General features: G+C 53.4%; 6 protein-coding genes across 6 annotated transcripts; 5 read left to right on the plus strand and 1 right to left on the minus strand.

Moving 5' to 3' along the window:
* Nucleotides 1-540: 540 nt before the first annotated feature.
* Nucleotides 541-1,263, plus strand: BO97DRAFT_341983 (GNAT family N-acetyltransferase; the record flags this gene model as incomplete). Its single annotated transcript, XM_025691652.1, has 2 exons — nt 541-922; nt 1,010-1,263. 2 exons carry the CDS (start codon nt 541-543, stop codon nt 1,261-1,263), a joined length of 636 nt encoding a protein of 211 aa, XP_025552966.1.
* Nucleotides 1,264-1,842: 579 nt separating this feature from the next.
* Nucleotides 1,843-3,339, plus strand: fgaAT (fumigaclavine B O-acetyltransferase easN; the record flags this gene model as incomplete). Its single annotated transcript, XM_025691653.1, has 1 exon — nt 1,843-3,339. The coding sequence occupies one exon, from the start codon at nt 1,843-1,845 to the stop codon at nt 3,337-3,339; it is 1,497 nt and encodes a 498-aa protein (XP_025552967.1).
* A 3,233-nt stretch (nt 3,340-6,572) lies between these two features.
* On the plus strand, nt 6,573-7,091 carry BO97DRAFT_476969 (uncharacterized protein; the record flags this gene model as incomplete). Its single annotated transcript, XM_025700518.1, has 2 exons — nt 6,573-6,874; nt 6,935-7,091. 2 exons carry the CDS (start codon nt 6,573-6,575, stop codon nt 6,972-6,974), a joined length of 342 nt encoding a protein of 113 aa, XP_025552968.1. The 3' UTR covers nt 6,975-7,091.
* A 450-nt stretch (nt 7,092-7,541) lies between these two features.
* BO97DRAFT_442127 (Zn(II)2Cys6 transcription factor) lies at nt 7,542-9,730 on the plus strand. The gene is made up of 6 exons (XM_025698230.1): nt 7,542-7,660; nt 7,715-7,789; nt 7,861-8,274; nt 8,348-8,566; nt 8,617-8,906; nt 8,971-9,730. The coding sequence occupies exons 1-6, from the start codon at nt 7,566-7,568 to the stop codon at nt 9,606-9,608; spliced, it is 1,731 nt and encodes a 576-aa protein (XP_025552969.1). The 5' UTR covers nt 7,542-7,565; the 3' UTR covers nt 9,609-9,730.
* A 245-nt stretch (nt 9,731-9,975) lies between these two features.
* BO97DRAFT_404615 (EXPERA domain-containing protein) lies at nt 9,976-11,223 on the minus strand. Its single transcript, XM_025694995.1, has one exon. The coding sequence runs from the start codon at nt 11,096-11,098 to the stop codon at nt 10,103-10,105; it is 996 nt and encodes a 331-aa protein (XP_025552970.1). The 5' UTR covers nt 11,099-11,223; the 3' UTR covers nt 9,976-10,102.
* A 2,333-nt stretch (nt 11,224-13,556) lies between these two features.
* BO97DRAFT_433362 (uncharacterized protein) lies at nt 13,557-15,505 on the plus strand (the record flags this gene model as incomplete). The annotated part of the gene is made up of 8 exons (XM_025697594.1): nt 13,557-13,718; nt 13,824-14,001; nt 14,053-14,180; nt 14,304-14,377; nt 14,437-14,455; nt 14,504-14,576; nt 14,631-14,772; nt 14,875-15,505. 8 exons carry the CDS (start codon nt 13,557-13,559, stop codon nt 15,503-15,505), a joined length of 1,407 nt encoding a protein of 468 aa, XP_025552971.1.
* Between the last annotated feature and the right edge of the window lie 17 nt (nt 15,506-15,522).

Raw genomic sequence — 15,522 nt, forward strand, 5'->3', positions numbered from 1 at the left:
TTAATGCCGCGCATGAGTGATGTAGCATATGATAATGATTATGAATTACGACCTACCTCTTTGTCATATTCCAGTTGGTTAGTTTTTATCTATTTTCAAGGTAGATAGATACACAAGCATTTGAAGTGTACTGACTTCGGGCAATGGTCGACGATTTGACGCCGGAAGGGAGAGCGTGCTACACGGACTGAGGTAAGTAAGACACTCTCCACAGCTGCCGGACTGGAGATGTAACCGCAGCTGAAGGGTGTCAGCTTTACGAAGGTCTTATATTAAAATAAACATGGATGCTGATAATCAAGTGGGGTGAGTCTCACTCACTATCCTTCTTCCGTCTTCCCGGCACAAATCGAAATCGCATCAGCCTCAAGCGAGAAACAATATAAGCAGCAGTAGTTCTCCCGGATTACAACCGCGCTAACACACGTCCACCCACCCCGCCTTCAATCTGTTCGCCAGCCAGCCATCCATCCAGCTCGCCCTGTACCGCGAGTCTCCTGTTTATTTCTTCTTAAAGACAAAAGAACAAGACATAAAGCAATGGCCACCCTTCAAGTCCAACCGGTCACCGAAGCAGACCTCCCAGCCCTAACCCGCATCTTCTACGCGGGCTTCACCACCGCCATCGACCGACAGATGTTCCCCGACACGCCCGGTCTCCGCGCCTGGTGGGCCGATGCCAACCGCCACGACCTCCTACATAAACCCGGCGTGCGCTTTCTAGCAGTGGTCGACCCGACCCTCGCGCATTCTGATGATGACGACAAGCTGATCTCTTACGTCAAATGGGATCTGGACCCTGAAAACCGAGGGAGGCGGTTCCCTGAGTGGCATCCGGATACGGATGGGGAATTGTGCGATCAGTTCTTTGGGGGCTGTGATGCTGTAAGGAGGGAGGTTATGCGGGGGAGGGGGCATTATTGTAAGCAGGCCTTTGCCGTTTGTTTATTTGTTTCCTTGTGAAAGCAATTATGATGTTCGTGGGTTGGGTAAACTGACGATACGGCAGATCTCGATATGCTGGTGACGCATCCCGAGCATCAAAGACGCGGCGCCGCGACGATGTTGGTCCGCTGGGGCTGTGAGCTGGCTGATAGGACGGGCACGCCTGTTTATATCGATGCTACGCGCGCTGGTGTGCCAGTTTATGAGAGGCTTGGATTTGCGGTTGTGAGGCAGGATGCTGAGGCGGAGCTGTTCCATATGGTTAGGGAGGCCGGAGGAAAAGAGAGCGTAACAGGGAATTCTCCTCCGCTACATTGAAGGTCATGCTTTGGGTCGGGGGGTACACGACCGATCGGGATTTTTCCTCATGGTTTATTTCCCCTCGGGGAGGGGATCAGGTTTCCAGGGAGGTCTGAGTGGTGGCAGTGGAGGCTGATGCAAAACTTTAACAGCGGGTTTGGGTATGAGCTGTTTTTGTCTTTCTCTTCCGGATGTTCCGGCTGTTCCAGTTGTCTTCTATGCACAGATCGTCTTGCTAGATCGCTAGTTGATGAGGAGACCGATATTTTTCATTGCGTGCAGGGGTTGGTTTCTTGATGACTGTAACGAGCACTGGGGCATTTAGCGACGATCTATACGGGACTCTTGAGACGTGGGAGAGAGGCCTATATACTTTGCGTGATTCTGTTCATCAGGAAGAAGCCAATCGATTTGGTTCGTGCTGCCAGGTAGACAAGAGGAATACTGGCCCTGCAACAAGGTACCGGGAGTTGAAACGTGCCAGAGCCTTGCAACTCGGGGATGGCGGCGACTTATGTGCTCGGGATCGTGCGTGTGCTGACACGAATTTTCAGATTTAATTTATTGCTCTTCCCTTCGAGGGAGTTTCCACTCGATATGGCGCTCCAGGAGATTTCAAACTCTGATCCCCCATTGCATGTGCTGTCACCCCTTGATCATAGCATCCCCAAGATGTATTTTACCTTCTTCGTCTCCTTCAGCCTGCAGCAGCCAGCCACAGGTCTTGAGTCACTGCGACACGGCATTAAGAAGCTGGTTGATACCATCCCATTCGTTGCGTATGATGTGGTGCCCTGCCATGACAAGCTTCATGAGAACGTCCATTGCATTCAGCCTCCCTCTGATGCAACCCTGTCAGGACCGATGCTCAGCGTCAGAGATCACTCACCTGCGTCGGTAACGGTACTCGGGGACACGGCCACCTGCACTGGGGACGAGGAAGCCAAATTCGCCGAGAAATATGCGTCCCTGCCGACTATCCTGAATTCTACGCAGAGCAAGCCTGCTTTGCGCTTCGTCGCCAACATGATGGCGGATGGGATCATCCTAGCCGTCGGTTTCAACCACTTAGTTTTCGACGGCACCGGAGTTGGCAACATCCTTGGGATTCTGTCTCAATGCTGCCGTGGTGCCCAGAATCTTACTGGACTGCATGAACTGGATCTGAAGCTGCGCCAGCAACTGTGTCTCGATGGCTTAGCTGGCAGAGACGCATGGAAGGACTTCTCTGCGAGTTACAGCACGGAGAGTCCCTTTACATGCCCACCACCTGGCCAGTGGCGTACGCCGAAGGCATCACCTCTTATCGAGTCGTTTCGGTTCACGGTGAAGTACCGAAAGATCCGCCAGTTGAAAACTATTTGTTCTGCCATCTTGACAAATACGAGCCACACCCGGGATGAGATGGATGCGAGCCCGCCGGCATATGTATCCAGCCATGACGTGTTGACGTCTATCCTTGCGGTGTGTCTGCGGCAAAGCCAACCCAGCACGTTTCAAAAGCCTGACTACAGGATCTCCTTTGCGGCCAACCTGCGGTCCCGTATGAGTCCTCGGTGGCCTGAGCTCTATCTCGGAAATATGCTCGCCATGTTACACGTGCCGGACTCATGTCTGGCGGACAGAACGGATAAACATAGAGCAATCATTGCAGCACATCATATAGGGATGTGCAGCGATGACTTGATCAAGATCACTGACACGGCGGCCGCAATCCGTCACGAGATCGTGTCCCTCACGGACTCGCACATCCGCGGCTTAATCGACCATTTGCGGCTGCAAATTGACTGGGGAGGAATGAACATCAAGGGAGGGGACTTCTCCGTCACTAGCCTTCGGCATTTGAAGGTCTATGGATTTGACTTCGGTGGGGACTTGGGCGCGGTAGCTGACTTCCGTTTACATGTTGGGTTGCTGGAGGGGTTGTTGTGTGTGGTTCTTCCCAGGGGACGAGATGGTGATTGGGATATTCAGTTTATGCTGGAGAAGGAACAATTTCACGTTCTTTGCAAACATCGTCTTTTCCGGTGGTTGATGGGCGAGCGTGATGGGCTGGGTTATTGTGCCTCTCCATTGCATGGAACCATGGATTGAGGAGATAATCACCCGCACGTCACAAACCATGTGCGTGACGCCAGCCAGGAATTGAAACCCAAGGTGGGTTCTTTTCTTCAGAAAGGCAGAGACCTCCCAGTAAATAGATTCCGTTGTTAATTGACAGGAGATGGCAGGAGGTGACTCCTTCCCAACTGGTATTCATGGCCGTTCATAGTGATGGGCCAGACCCAAATGTTCGGAATTGCACCTCTCTCCATCCACTCCCTACCTCTTGATCTATCGTCACTCTTTCCTCAGAAATCATACCTTCGATCAATGCTACCTCAGAACAACAAGGGCCTAATGGGAGTGTTCCACATCATTCCAGGAATATGGATCCAACTTCTATTCCTCATCACAACGACAACACCGCCAGTTATCCTCATTCTTATCCACCCATAGGATATAGCTACGTCCCGGACTATCGGCAACCATTGGATACTTTCGCGGAGGAGCTCCCGTGCTATTTCGACGGCTTCACGCCAAGAGGTGGAATACCGCTACCAACCATACCGGCACCGAGTTACTTTCATCAAGGTTCTCTGACGTGGGTACCGTGCGAATCGCCCCCGGCACTACTAGCAGCAGCAGGGGCTTACTGGAACTCCAATACTCTGTCGTGGGTGTCGAGGTTTTCGGTGCAAGGCTTTCCTCAACCCTTCATACCACATCAATCCGCCGAGAAGGCTTCGCGGCCAAGTACCGTGAACTCGTTCGTGCATCACTATTCTCACCCAGGGGTATTGTGCCACACGGAGAAGGTGCAAGCTTGGCTAGACCGTAAGCTTGGTCCCATGCCGAAGCCTTTTGTCCTTGATACCTCTAATGCTGTCTTAGAGGTTGATTCGAGGTTAAGCGGGTGGTCTATGGCTAGGAAGTCAAGGAGCAAAAGGTCGAAGGCTAAGAAGGCAAAGGCAAAATCGCCAAGAGTCTGGAATAAAACTACTGGACAAGCTGTACAAGGAGAGTCGGCGTCAGCACCGGCTTTATCCGAGCCGGCCTCGTCTGAAGTAACGACCGCTGAGCAAGCCGCAGAACAATTGACGTCCGCAGAGCCAACAGCTATCCCATCAGTAGCCGAGTCTTCAGCAGGCGGTATACCACAGATAGTCCCAGAGACAAAAGAGACACCCGCAGCCGAAGCACCAAGAGCAGGTTCACCAGCAATTGGAATTTTGATCTCCGGACTTTCGACACCGGAAGCGTCAACCACCGAGGAGAAGCTAGCGGGAACATTAGCCACACTCGCCGACCTGATCGAGTCCGTGAAGATCAGAAGGGCTATCTCTCTCGATACCCACCCCATGGTCATTTACCATGAGCCTTGGCGGATATCGCAACATAGTGCCAGTCGCACCACCCCAGGCCTCCATCACGCCCTTGCAGTTGGCGTGCTAGATTCCGAGCGCATGGGAATGGTGCTCTCCAAGCTCAAACCGATGGAGTTGCTTCCTGTGCGCAACTTTTATCGATCCATGTTCGACAGGGACTTGTTGGAAGACATGATGGACAATAAGTTCGGGTTGGTGGTTAGGCAGGATCCTGCAAATGACATTCGGCCTGTGACTGGAGCTGTTGCTGGTGCTCGTCTTGACCTCGACCGGAACAGGGCAGTTACGATCCTCGAAGCTGTTGGCAATCCTTTCACAGAACAGCGGGAAGCAGCACCATAATAACCTGCAAGGACGGAGAAGGACATGCTGTATAGGACATAGGCTATGAGTTGCTGAGAGATTAGGACGTGGCTAATAGTTAGTTACATCGTGTGAAGGGGTATGTTACTTAAATTAGCTCTTCTTAGCTCAATTTTGGCTATCTCTCCAATGGATGTCTTCTGTGGCTGTTGCTCGGTCCCTATCTGGTATTCTACGCCGAGTCGCCGAGTCGACTCCCTGAGGCGCATGGGAAACCCTCGGTGATTTCCCGAGATGTGGGGACATGAAGTGACTAAGCGGGATTCAAAGTGGCCCCATCTATCACCACGTGACATATAAACATCACGAGAACCGTTCTGTGGAGGTCACCTTGAGAGATGGACCCCGTTCCCCTCAAATGGTGACGGCATTCTTGTGGCAGACATGGCCACAATCTACGCAACTAACGGACAGCATGACGCTCTGATACTTATTATAGATATCTAGGGAATTTTAACCTCAGATGCGGCTATCCATTTCCCCAGAAAACTGAGGTCGGCACGATAATCGCCCCCGGAGGGATCAATCTTCTTCCTTTCGATAAGCTTCGAGACCAGAGGCCAGGACCGCCATGCAGGCCACCAGTCATAGCCGGTTGGTGCCGGCAGTTTCATTTCCGCACTGTTTCTTCAACGCTTCACTTCCCTCCCCAGCGCAATTAATCGCATCGCTTGAAGTTGCTGCCAAGAAGACTTTGATACCAGCTATTGCAGCGCTGGAAAGAATAGTGTGCCACTGTCCTGCCCCAAACAGAGTGCCAAGAGCAGATGGATTGATGTGCTTCTGAAGCGATTAGCCGAACGCCCCTAAGGCTGAAAGGCTGCAGCATCTCGAGTGGGGAGCAGAGCAACGTGTGTACGTATGCCTCTATCCACTTTTGGTGGCGATGGAGCGGGCTAGCGGTGCCCCCGGTGGAAACCATCAACCACCACAGCGCATTCAATGACAACGATGATGAAGGGGCCACGCGAGACCCTGGGAATTTTCATGATGATTCAAGGCCCCTCTTCGCAAGGGTCATAGCAGTCGCGCCTCTTTGAAGCTCACAGTCAACAGGCGTCATTCGGCCCTTCTGTGCATCTCCCGTCCGGACGCGTCAGGAACCTCGTACCACCCATGAGCTCTATCAGGCACGCAAAAACCCTAAATCAAGAACTGCAGCGGAAATGCCAAGAACCCAAAGATTGGGGCGAGAGATCGCGGGACCCCCTCAAGCTCCTCTCCCCTTGCTAGGCAACATCATTCGACAATTCACAGCCCCTTGTCGGACTTTGTCAGCGGCAGTGTCAACGGGGGTTGACGCAGAGCCTGGTTCGACCGACGTTCAAGCCCCAATCCCATCGCCGCCTCTAGTCCGATCATGTCGTATGTGGCTAGGAGGTGTGCCACCATTTCTAGAAGTAGGGGGAAGGGCTGTCTAGTCGACTGCGTCGCCAGCTCCACTGCTTGGTATGGTGGCTGTCTATATAAGACCTGACATTCCTCCTCACTCTTGGTTTGTTCATCACACAACCATCTATCTGTCTATCATTCATAATGGGTCTCTTCCACCACCACCACGATAACCCTCCTCACCACGGCGGCCCTCAAGGCGGTCCCCCTGGCCCTGGCGGTCCAGGCGGCCCCGGTGGCCCTCACGGCGGTCCTCAGGGTGGCCCTGGAGGTCCTGGAGGTCCTGGAGGTCCCGGTGGTCCTCACGGCGGTCCCCAAGGCGGCCCTGGTGGCTTCGGCAGCCCTGGTCCTCATGAAGGCCCTCACGGCGGTCCCGGTGGTCCCGGTGGCCCCGGTGGCCCTGGTGGCCCTCACGGTGGTCCTCACGGCGGCCCTCCCGGACGCTGGTAGAGTATGTCAAACTGCCATCGTATTCACTTTACCATCGATAACTAACTCTCGAGTAGTACTTCCGACCACTATCGAATCGCATTTTCTAAGGGCTGAAGCTTGCTTGGACTGTACATACATTGTTGGATTTGAGGCGGGTTGAACATGTCTTGCATCATACACATTTGCCATTGATTGAATGGCGCAAATACCCACTACACACAGAAATCAAACATGTTGAAACTCAAGCTGCAGGCCTTATAATGCCGTTCTTATCAAGTAATATATGTGTAGGCTCAATTTGCCCCTCGTTATCATGATTCTTATCCGTCTATAGCATTATCAGTCTCCGCATAATTAGTTTGAGATCATCACATCGGCTATAGTGTTCGCCTTCAAGTCTCGGTGCATAAGGCCAATAGTCATCAGTGCCTTAATACCTTTCTCTATACCTACTCTATCTGACAAATTCTGCATGATGGCGGTGACTGAGGTATTGACAAGTAGCATTGTTCGATATCATGGCGTGATTCATGTTAAGTTCAATGTCTCGGCCTCCAAGTCGGCGAACGGAATCTTGATGCCTAAGGCAAGTCGGACACGGAATCCCGACCCCGCCTGGTCTTACTATCGCTCGTGCTTCACGTCCAACTCTCGAGTTAGCATTTTCTTCTTCCATTCCGACTCACCAGAACCACTGCCTTTGTAATGCGTGGCTACGAAGCTACACCGCTCAAAGCATGCCGGCCATGCTCCAAGGCCAAGGTCCGGTGCGACCCCGGGCCAAGCCAAGCGTGTCAGAGGTAGGCGTTGTGTACCTTATGCTCGGGAGAGAAAGATACTGAAAAGCTACACAGATGCCATCGACTGAGAAAAGAATGCACCAAGCAAGCCCCCGGAGCTCATAGTCTCGGTCGGCCCAAAGCTTTGTCGTATGAACTCTCCACTCCTCCACCTGTGCCACATGCTCCGATACTAAGAGATCCCGCCCCCGGGCCTTTAGAGACGTAGGCCGGTTGGAGAGGAAACTGGATAACATGACCACGCTGTTGCGAGCTTCGCAACAGCCCAGGGGTGGCATCGTCTCCAACTCGGGCTACTTGTCCCCAGCGGGTGCGGTTCCGGTTCCGGGGTCAGGCTCCCCGAAGGAAGCCAATCCGCACGAGGCAATCGAGATCTTCCACCGGCAAATGGCGATCCGATTCCCCTTCGTCTTGTGCTCGCCTTCTATGTCGCGTGATGAGCTGCGCGTCCAGAAGCCGTTTGTATATATGGTTATGTCCATGATTGGCTGCCAGGATCAGGACGCGCAGTTGGCACTCGCTGACCAGGCGAGGGCGTATCTGCTTGAGCGTGTGCTGGGGAACGGGGAGTCGAGTCTGGATCTCTTCCAGGGATTTCTGCTTTTTGTGGCATGGTGAGTGGCTTTCTTGGGCTCCAGGGTTGGGCGATATAGCTATTGGCTCGCTCGTACTGAGTGGTGGGAACAGGGCGCATATCTACGTCCCGATGCCAGAGCTATGGTGCAACTACCTTCATCTGCTGGTGGCGCAGAGCAAGAACCTTGGCTTGGCCCGGGACGTGTCGAGCGGGGCGCCCATCTCTGTATTGTCCTACATGAAGTGCAGGCAGTTCGAGCGGCCGACCGGACCCGCTCGGTCTCTGGAGGAGCGGAAGGCGTATCTGGGGTGCTACTATGTTGTGACTATGTACGTCGTCTCTCTCACCCGGGAAAGCTTGATGCTGCTAACCGAGCCAGGATCTCAATGTATCTCGGCGAGTCCGAGCCGATGCATTACACAACCTACATGGAAGAGAGCTACCAGGTCCTCAAGGCAGCCGCGCAGACAGAATCCGATCGATACCTGCTGTGTCTCGTGGACATCGCCCGCCTGGCCGACAGGATTCACCGCACCCTCCAGCCAGACAGTCTCAACAGCCCATCCAATGAGGCAGCGTCTTTCCCTCGGGGAATCGCCATCCGCTGGCTGCGACGGGAGCTCGAGCAGCTCAAACCCGCGCTTGCATTTAGTGATCCCGTGCAATCCTGTAAGCTCTTCTTCATCGCATTTGAACCTCAACAGCAAGCTGACATGATCACCCCACGAAAAAGCATTCCTCCTCCTCCAATACCACAACCTCGAACTCTTCATCTACCGCACCGCCCTCCGCCGCGACCCAACCTCAAGAGAATGCAGCTACCCGCCCACCCGCCTCACAATCCTACACAACTGCCTCCACTCCGCCAAGGCCTTCTTCGACGCCTTCTTCGCCGTCCCCTCCGCTGCTTTCTTTCAAATGCCGTACGTCTTCTACTGCCAACTCGGTCACGCCTTCCTTATCCTCTCGCAGCTCTCGGTCTACGATGACGAGGACGACGACCCTAACACCCCAGAAAGAGCATTATGGGACCGCGACTACGCCCGCGGCGTGATCGATTGGCATGCGACGGCCGATACGCTCACGCAGAAGATCGAGGAGGCGGTGCGCGTGGCGCGCGAGGAACGCATTCTGGTGCCGAAGATATTTGGGAAGATCGCCGTACGGCTCTCGTGGTGGAGGGAGGCTCATGCAAGGCAGGAGGAGGCGTTACGGTTGAGGTTGAGGCAGAGGGCGGAGGGGGATGTCCGGCCGCCGACGCCGGATATGGGCTCTCGGATGGATGATTTTGGGATGGAGGAGTTGGTGTCTGGTTTGGGTTTGGAGGATTTGTTTATGGTAGGGCCTATGTGGGAGTTTTTCCCTTTCTAACCCTTGGGTTGGTTGTAGAGGGTATTGGTTGGGGGACTTGGGGTTGACGGTACTAAATGTTGGGTTTTTTAGAATATATAATTGTGAGTATAGCTGATATGAGATATTCGGTTGAGCTTGTGGGTGGTGAGAAGACAGTACCTGCATTCGCTGATTCCACAGCGGCAGACCCCGTAGGTGGGTATTGGGTTGATGTGAAAAGTGGATTTTCGCGACTGCGCCTACGGCATGTTGACTGGTGCAGACTTCATCGGAGTCTGGTTGTAGATCTGTGTTGGAGCGCGTATCATCTTGTGTTACACAAGTGCCTGCCCGCATTCCAACCGTTTACAGCGGGTACTACTCAGGATCTCTCAGAAAGCAGCTTCGCAGCATTCAGATACAGGGTATGTACACACAAGAAAACCACCAGCAATCTATTTTTAGGCCAGAAAACTGTGCCAACGCTCATTCAACCTTCCGACAAACGGAACCCACCTCCCAGTCCATGATTGTCACTTCTTGCGTGAGGAGGCCCCCGCCGCGTTGGCCGCGCCGGGCATCAACTCCGGCGCACCCTGGGCTTTCCCACCATAGAAGTCCACAAACGCGCGGCTCACCTCGCGGAGGGCCTGCCAGATGATCCAGATCGGCACGACGACCCACAGTCCATTGAAGAACGTTAGATACACGACGACATACATCCAATGACTGGTGTTCAACGCGGGGCTGCCGGACAGCCACTCGGGCACAAAGGTCATAAACCCGCCGTACAGCTCCGCGGTAGCGAGACAGGCGGCGACGAACCAGACGCGACCGGCCAGCAGGCCGCGCTGGGTGGGCGAGAGCCGCTCGTGCGACAGGCGATACAGGGCCCAGCAGATGTAGGCGGCGGCGGGTCCGCCCAGCAGGACGGTCAGCAGCTCGATGGACACGACGTTGGGGTCGGCGCCGCCCCAGCGGTGGTCGGCCTTGGCGTACTCCTGCCACAGGCGGGCGGTGGGGTCGGCGGCGGCGCCGTACATGGCGCCGTGGGCGCGGTCGCGGCGGTTGAGGAAGACGGGCCCGAAGCGCGAATTCGTGGGCGAGATCGGGATCGTGCTGAAGAAGGCGTGGTACAGGAATGAGCCCTCGATCAGGAAGTGCGTGAGCGCGTCGTACGCGTGCCACCAGAAGAACACTCGGCCCAGCTCGTGATGTTCCGGGATCAGCCGTTTGCCCAGCACCCAGGCGATCGGCATCGGCGCGAACGCCATCGCGAGACAGAGGATAGTCGGCAGGTCCAGCACGAACGGCTGCGCCATGATCGCACTCTGGTTGTAGAGGTTGTTGATGTTGGTGCTTGCTGCTTCGCTGATTGCGTTATGGTCGATGTTAAGTGAGAGCTCGGGTATGTTGCCCGGCCAGTGCGACTGTAGCTTGGTACCTATATTCGTGAAGTAGGAGGAAATGGTCGTGGCTAGGATCTCGACCGATTCTCCGGAGGCCTCAACCCAGTCTTCAAATACCATGGTGTGCGGCTTATTCTGTGGTCGCGGGAGACAATGAAACCATGAGACTGAATGGGGAGGACGTAGGTTCTGCGTGTGCTTTAAGAGGAATTCGTCTCTCGCTCTTTTTCGCCCGCGCCCCTGAGGAAGATTGGTGACTTTGTCAAAGAAACTCGGAAGAAAGAACGAGTCGCGCCGATGGCGCGCCGGTGCGCGCCTCAGGCAGCTGGAGCTTGGCTGTTTTGAGGTTGGTGGCGCCCCACTGCTCTTGTTCCATTCCGCGGTTTTCTGCCTGGCTTTACTTTGTTGATACTATTTACGGCTTCTTTGAGATTTGCGCTGGGATGGCTTTCGATGGCTTGGTTGATCGGACTTGCTCTTTGGTGTCCGTGCTAACCGCCTACTTATTTGTAGACTTTGATGTTGCTGTTGTTTATATTCTTTGTGTTGATATCTCGATGCTCACCAGAGACAGAATAAAGGGGTCCTCCCATAGTTGAATGTACGAGTGCGGATCTCTCTTGGCCTGATTCTGATGGTCTTCACCAAGGACTTCAGTATTGTTTCTCACTTACTTGCACCATACCTGAATCTCTATCAGCTCTTAGTTCATACCACTGTGCGGTCGCAAATAATGTCACCTTTCTTTATACTGCTCCGAGATATCTCTATGAACAATGCCACTCCAGCTGAGTATCTGAATGCAAGCAGCAAGCATCTTGCGAATGCCCTGTTCGAGCTTGAAAAAAAACCATGAAGCCTATTCGCAAAGTACGACACGCACGAATTTGCGACAGTGCGTGCGACAGACTAGCGACACCTCGCATGCTCCTCTGTGGCTGATGCGCATGATGTTTGAGTCCTTGCTAGCATGATCTTTTATTGACAACAGCGACCTACTATGGAGGACTCGACTTCGTGGTCTCCTACTGATTTGTGTCAACCGGCTGTTGCATATGCTCCATACACTGTGCTGATAGCGCCTTTCCATCCCTTTCCGACTTCTTACTATCATGGCGCTTCCAGAACCCCTTTTCCTCGCGGTGTGCCTCTGTCTGGGTGACCAGCCAGCCGGAAATTAGTCGCGCCGCATCGTGCGCTCGCTCAGCGGGGTCATATGGGACGGCTCCGCTAACAGTTCTACCTGCACACGCGCGCTTCCCCCAACCCCCGTTCCAGTCCGTCTCGGCATATCCTGCCGTGACGGGGTGCATTATAGATAAGTAGACTCTGGTAGAAATAAGTGGCCAGGGCCCGCTCGGGAGTCGGAGTACGTAGAGTGGGGAGAACGTGCAATCGGTAACAGCTGAAACTATGAACCACTCCCACGATTGGAGGTTTCATCTGGTCTCTGAAGTGATTTACCATGAGCAACAGATCTCGCGAGTGGTCAAACCAATTGGCTTGGGTTGCCATGATCAGCATTTCAGCCCCTTCTTCTAGGTCTTCGGAGGTTGTAGCTCACGATCATAGCCCATATTGTTTTCGCTCAATACTCCACTTGCGCCTTGATTGGAGCAGTTTACGGTCCAGATAGCCTTGATTTTCACCCCGACCAAAATTATCAGCTCATCCCAGAGAGGCTCGTAACACTCTATAACGATGGGAGTCGATCGTCAGAAAACTTATTCGCACAGGGCAAGCTGGCTCGACTCTTCACACCTTCGGAACTCCATTTGCATGCCCTGCTATAATTGAGAGGTTGTCTGGTGGGGGGCACGGGTTATTGTCGGAAATGTATTGTTAGATCGCTAATTGCATGTTTGTCACGGTTGCGTGGTGGTATTCGCGAATAGAGTACACGGGAGAGTGTGCTCGATGAGTCGGAATTGGGACTTCATGGCTTCAACTAGACAATCCAGAGATGAGAAAAAAGAGAGAAGACACGTGCCCTGCGTAGGGATTGAATGGAATGATTTAATTCTGGGATCCATTGGCAAGAATGGCGATGGAGAGGATGAAGCCAAGAGGGAAGTCGTTGAGCGGTCTTGTGGAAATGCCACCAAATAGATTCCGGATGACACAAACCAATGCAGACTAATGTCTTCGATCACGGCTTTTCAGCCCACCATTATTCTAGCTGCTGGCCTGGCTACAATCTCACGCCTTTTCCGAAGACCACACTTGTCTCAGTCTTGTTCCTCCAGGGGTTAATTGGCATCATTCGAGACCTCTCCAAAGGTTACTTTGTGTTTCACTCGACATAGATTTAGATGCGTATCCGCGAAGGCCTGATCGAGACCCCCGTGCTGCTACCAAAACAGTAAAGGAATCTAGGGTACTATTTCAAAGCATGGCTATGTTCTCGTTAAGCTTGGTACCGAGCTTATCACAGGAAACTTGCGAGCTCCGGTGCCATCTCTATCCAACCCCGAACGCCGGATTGAGTCCGACCAACGCCGAGATGGGCAAACATAAAAGAGACGAACACATGGTTTATTCCCAGAGTTCCGATGCCAGCTCAAAATAGAAGATCAACATGAGCCCCCTCCTGGAAAAGCCAAGCCAATACGGTAGCGATGCATTGGAGGGCAATGGTGGCTCTCCCTCACAATCGTCTGAGCTTGAATCTATGCTCCACGTGGCAGACGCCTTGCCACCTCGAGTCTGGTCAGCAGCAATCATCGCCGTCTTCAACGCTGTGCTTACGAGGCACCCAGTGTATTTTTCGTACGTATATCACGAGCTCATCATAACAGCTCTAGCTCTTGAGCTAACGCAGCTTATATTGCCACTTGCTCTAGAGAATTACCTGCAACATGGTCCTTCCGATTTGATACCCGGGGCCCTTGCTCTCGGAGAATTACGCGCAACTACGGTCAACCTGGCGTTCACAGTATTGGTCAACATCCTGCCGTTGCCGATATCAGTCTTCGTGGATAGTCGCTTGGGCCAGTATCTGGCCTTGCAGATTTTCTTTGTGTGTGGACTTGCCAATTGAAATAAACCTGGTTTGTTGTGATCCTTGCTAATAGATTATATAATCTATGCTCTCGGAACAGCAACTCCTTTCATTACCTCACTGCCATTCATGATACACAATGGGGCTGCAGGTTCGGGATTCGCCGTGGGAGCTGCGCTGATTGCCATCGGGCTTAGAGGCGTCCCAGCCTCACTTTAACCATTTATCGGTATGTGAATTCTTAGTCTCGGATAATGAGATTTGACCGGACTAAAGTCATTTCTTGTAGCGGACCAATGCACGGAACCTGGGTGACGTACCGAGACTCGGCCGAATGGCCAACGGGTGGTTGTAGACCGGGATCTCACCATACAGTACATCTACAGTGTTTACTATTGGTATACCAGCCACTTCCACCTGCCCATCTTGTGGCTCGTTTCCATGCTGAAGGCCCCAGGATGACCAATCTCGGAGCCGTGGGGGCTTTAGCCACCATCATGTTGGAGAGATATACCGGCTTCTAGTCGAGCTATCTCCTGGTCCTCTGCTCCGTGCTGGTCTGCCTCGTCATCGTGCAGGCAGCAGGACGAACCTTCGGTAATTTGTGCTCCGAGACCTACAAATAATAGCTTTCTGACTGGCAATCGATAGTCCGCCCTGCACCAGAGAGTTCCATTCTACCCAAAGCAGCCAGGTGTCTCTGGTATGCGTGCCTCGGTGGTTTTACCCTTGAAGCCTGCGATCCTCAAGTCCAACTTGCCAAGCATAATCATGTTGTCCCATGGGACGAAGAGTTCATCATTGAGCTCTGAAGGGGCTTATCCGCCTTCAAAATTTGGTAAGCACACCCCGCACAGAGTCAGCAACATAGACTCTTGCTAACAGAGACTCTCAGCATAGGCCGGCCCATCTTCTGGCTCTGCATGGCCCAAGCCTCCCAGCAAAGCATCTCCCAAGCTGGCACAATGCAGAGCCACGGCATCCCCAATGACGTTGTCAAAGTCTTCAACCCGGCAGCATACATCCTGTTCGGTATTCTCGTCCACAAATTTCTATACCCTTTCCTGCCACGCCACAGAGTCTCGTTCAGTGTTAACCGCATCACCCTCGGATTCCTTACAATGTCGCTAGCCATGACCTATTTTGCCGTCCTCCAAGCTGTGATCTATCACACGGGGCCCTGTTACGACCACCCACTGGCTTGCACCGCCTCAGATGGTGAGCTCGGCAAGGCCCCAAACCGCATTCATATCCTGATCCAGCTCCCGACCTACATCATCATCGCCCTAGCGGAGGTATTCTGCTGGCCGACGGGTGCAGAGTACCTCTACACCCGTTCGCCAAAGAGCATGAAGTCGGTAATGCAGGCGTGGTATGTCGGGAAATTGGCGCTTGGCTACGCGCTGGGAATGGCACTGTCGCCCTTGACGAGAGATCCGTACCTTGTTGTGCTCTGGTCGTTAGCGGCCGGACTGGTGTTCGGGTGTGCTTGTGTCTTTTGGCTTGCTTTTCGCCGACTGGTGTAGGCTTCTGCTCCGGTCGG

Source organism: Aspergillus homomorphus (genome assembly GCF_003184865.1).
Source record: "Aspergillus homomorphus CBS 101889 unplaced genomic scaffold BO97scaffold_11, whole genome shotgun sequence".
Classification (NCBI taxonomy): domain Eukaryota; kingdom Fungi; phylum Ascomycota; class Eurotiomycetes; order Eurotiales; family Aspergillaceae; genus Aspergillus; species Aspergillus homomorphus.

Coding starts and splice junctions, on each gene's coding strand:
- BO97DRAFT_442127 (XM_025698230.1), top strand. CDS start 7,566: ATGCGTGGCTACGAAGCTACACCGCTCAAAGCATGCCGGCCATGCTCC. Junction 7,661..7,714: donor CCAAGCCAAGCGTGTCAGAG/GTAGGCGTTGTG, acceptor AAAGCTACACAG/ATGCCATCGACTGAGAAAAG. Junction 8,907..8,970: donor TAGTGATCCCGTGCAATCCT/GTAAGCTCTTCT, acceptor CCCACGAAAAAG/CATTCCTCCTCCTCCAATAC.
- BO97DRAFT_404615 (XM_025694995.1), bottom strand. CDS start 11,098: ATGGTATTTGAAGACTGGGTTGAGGCCTCCGGAGAATCGGTCGAGATC.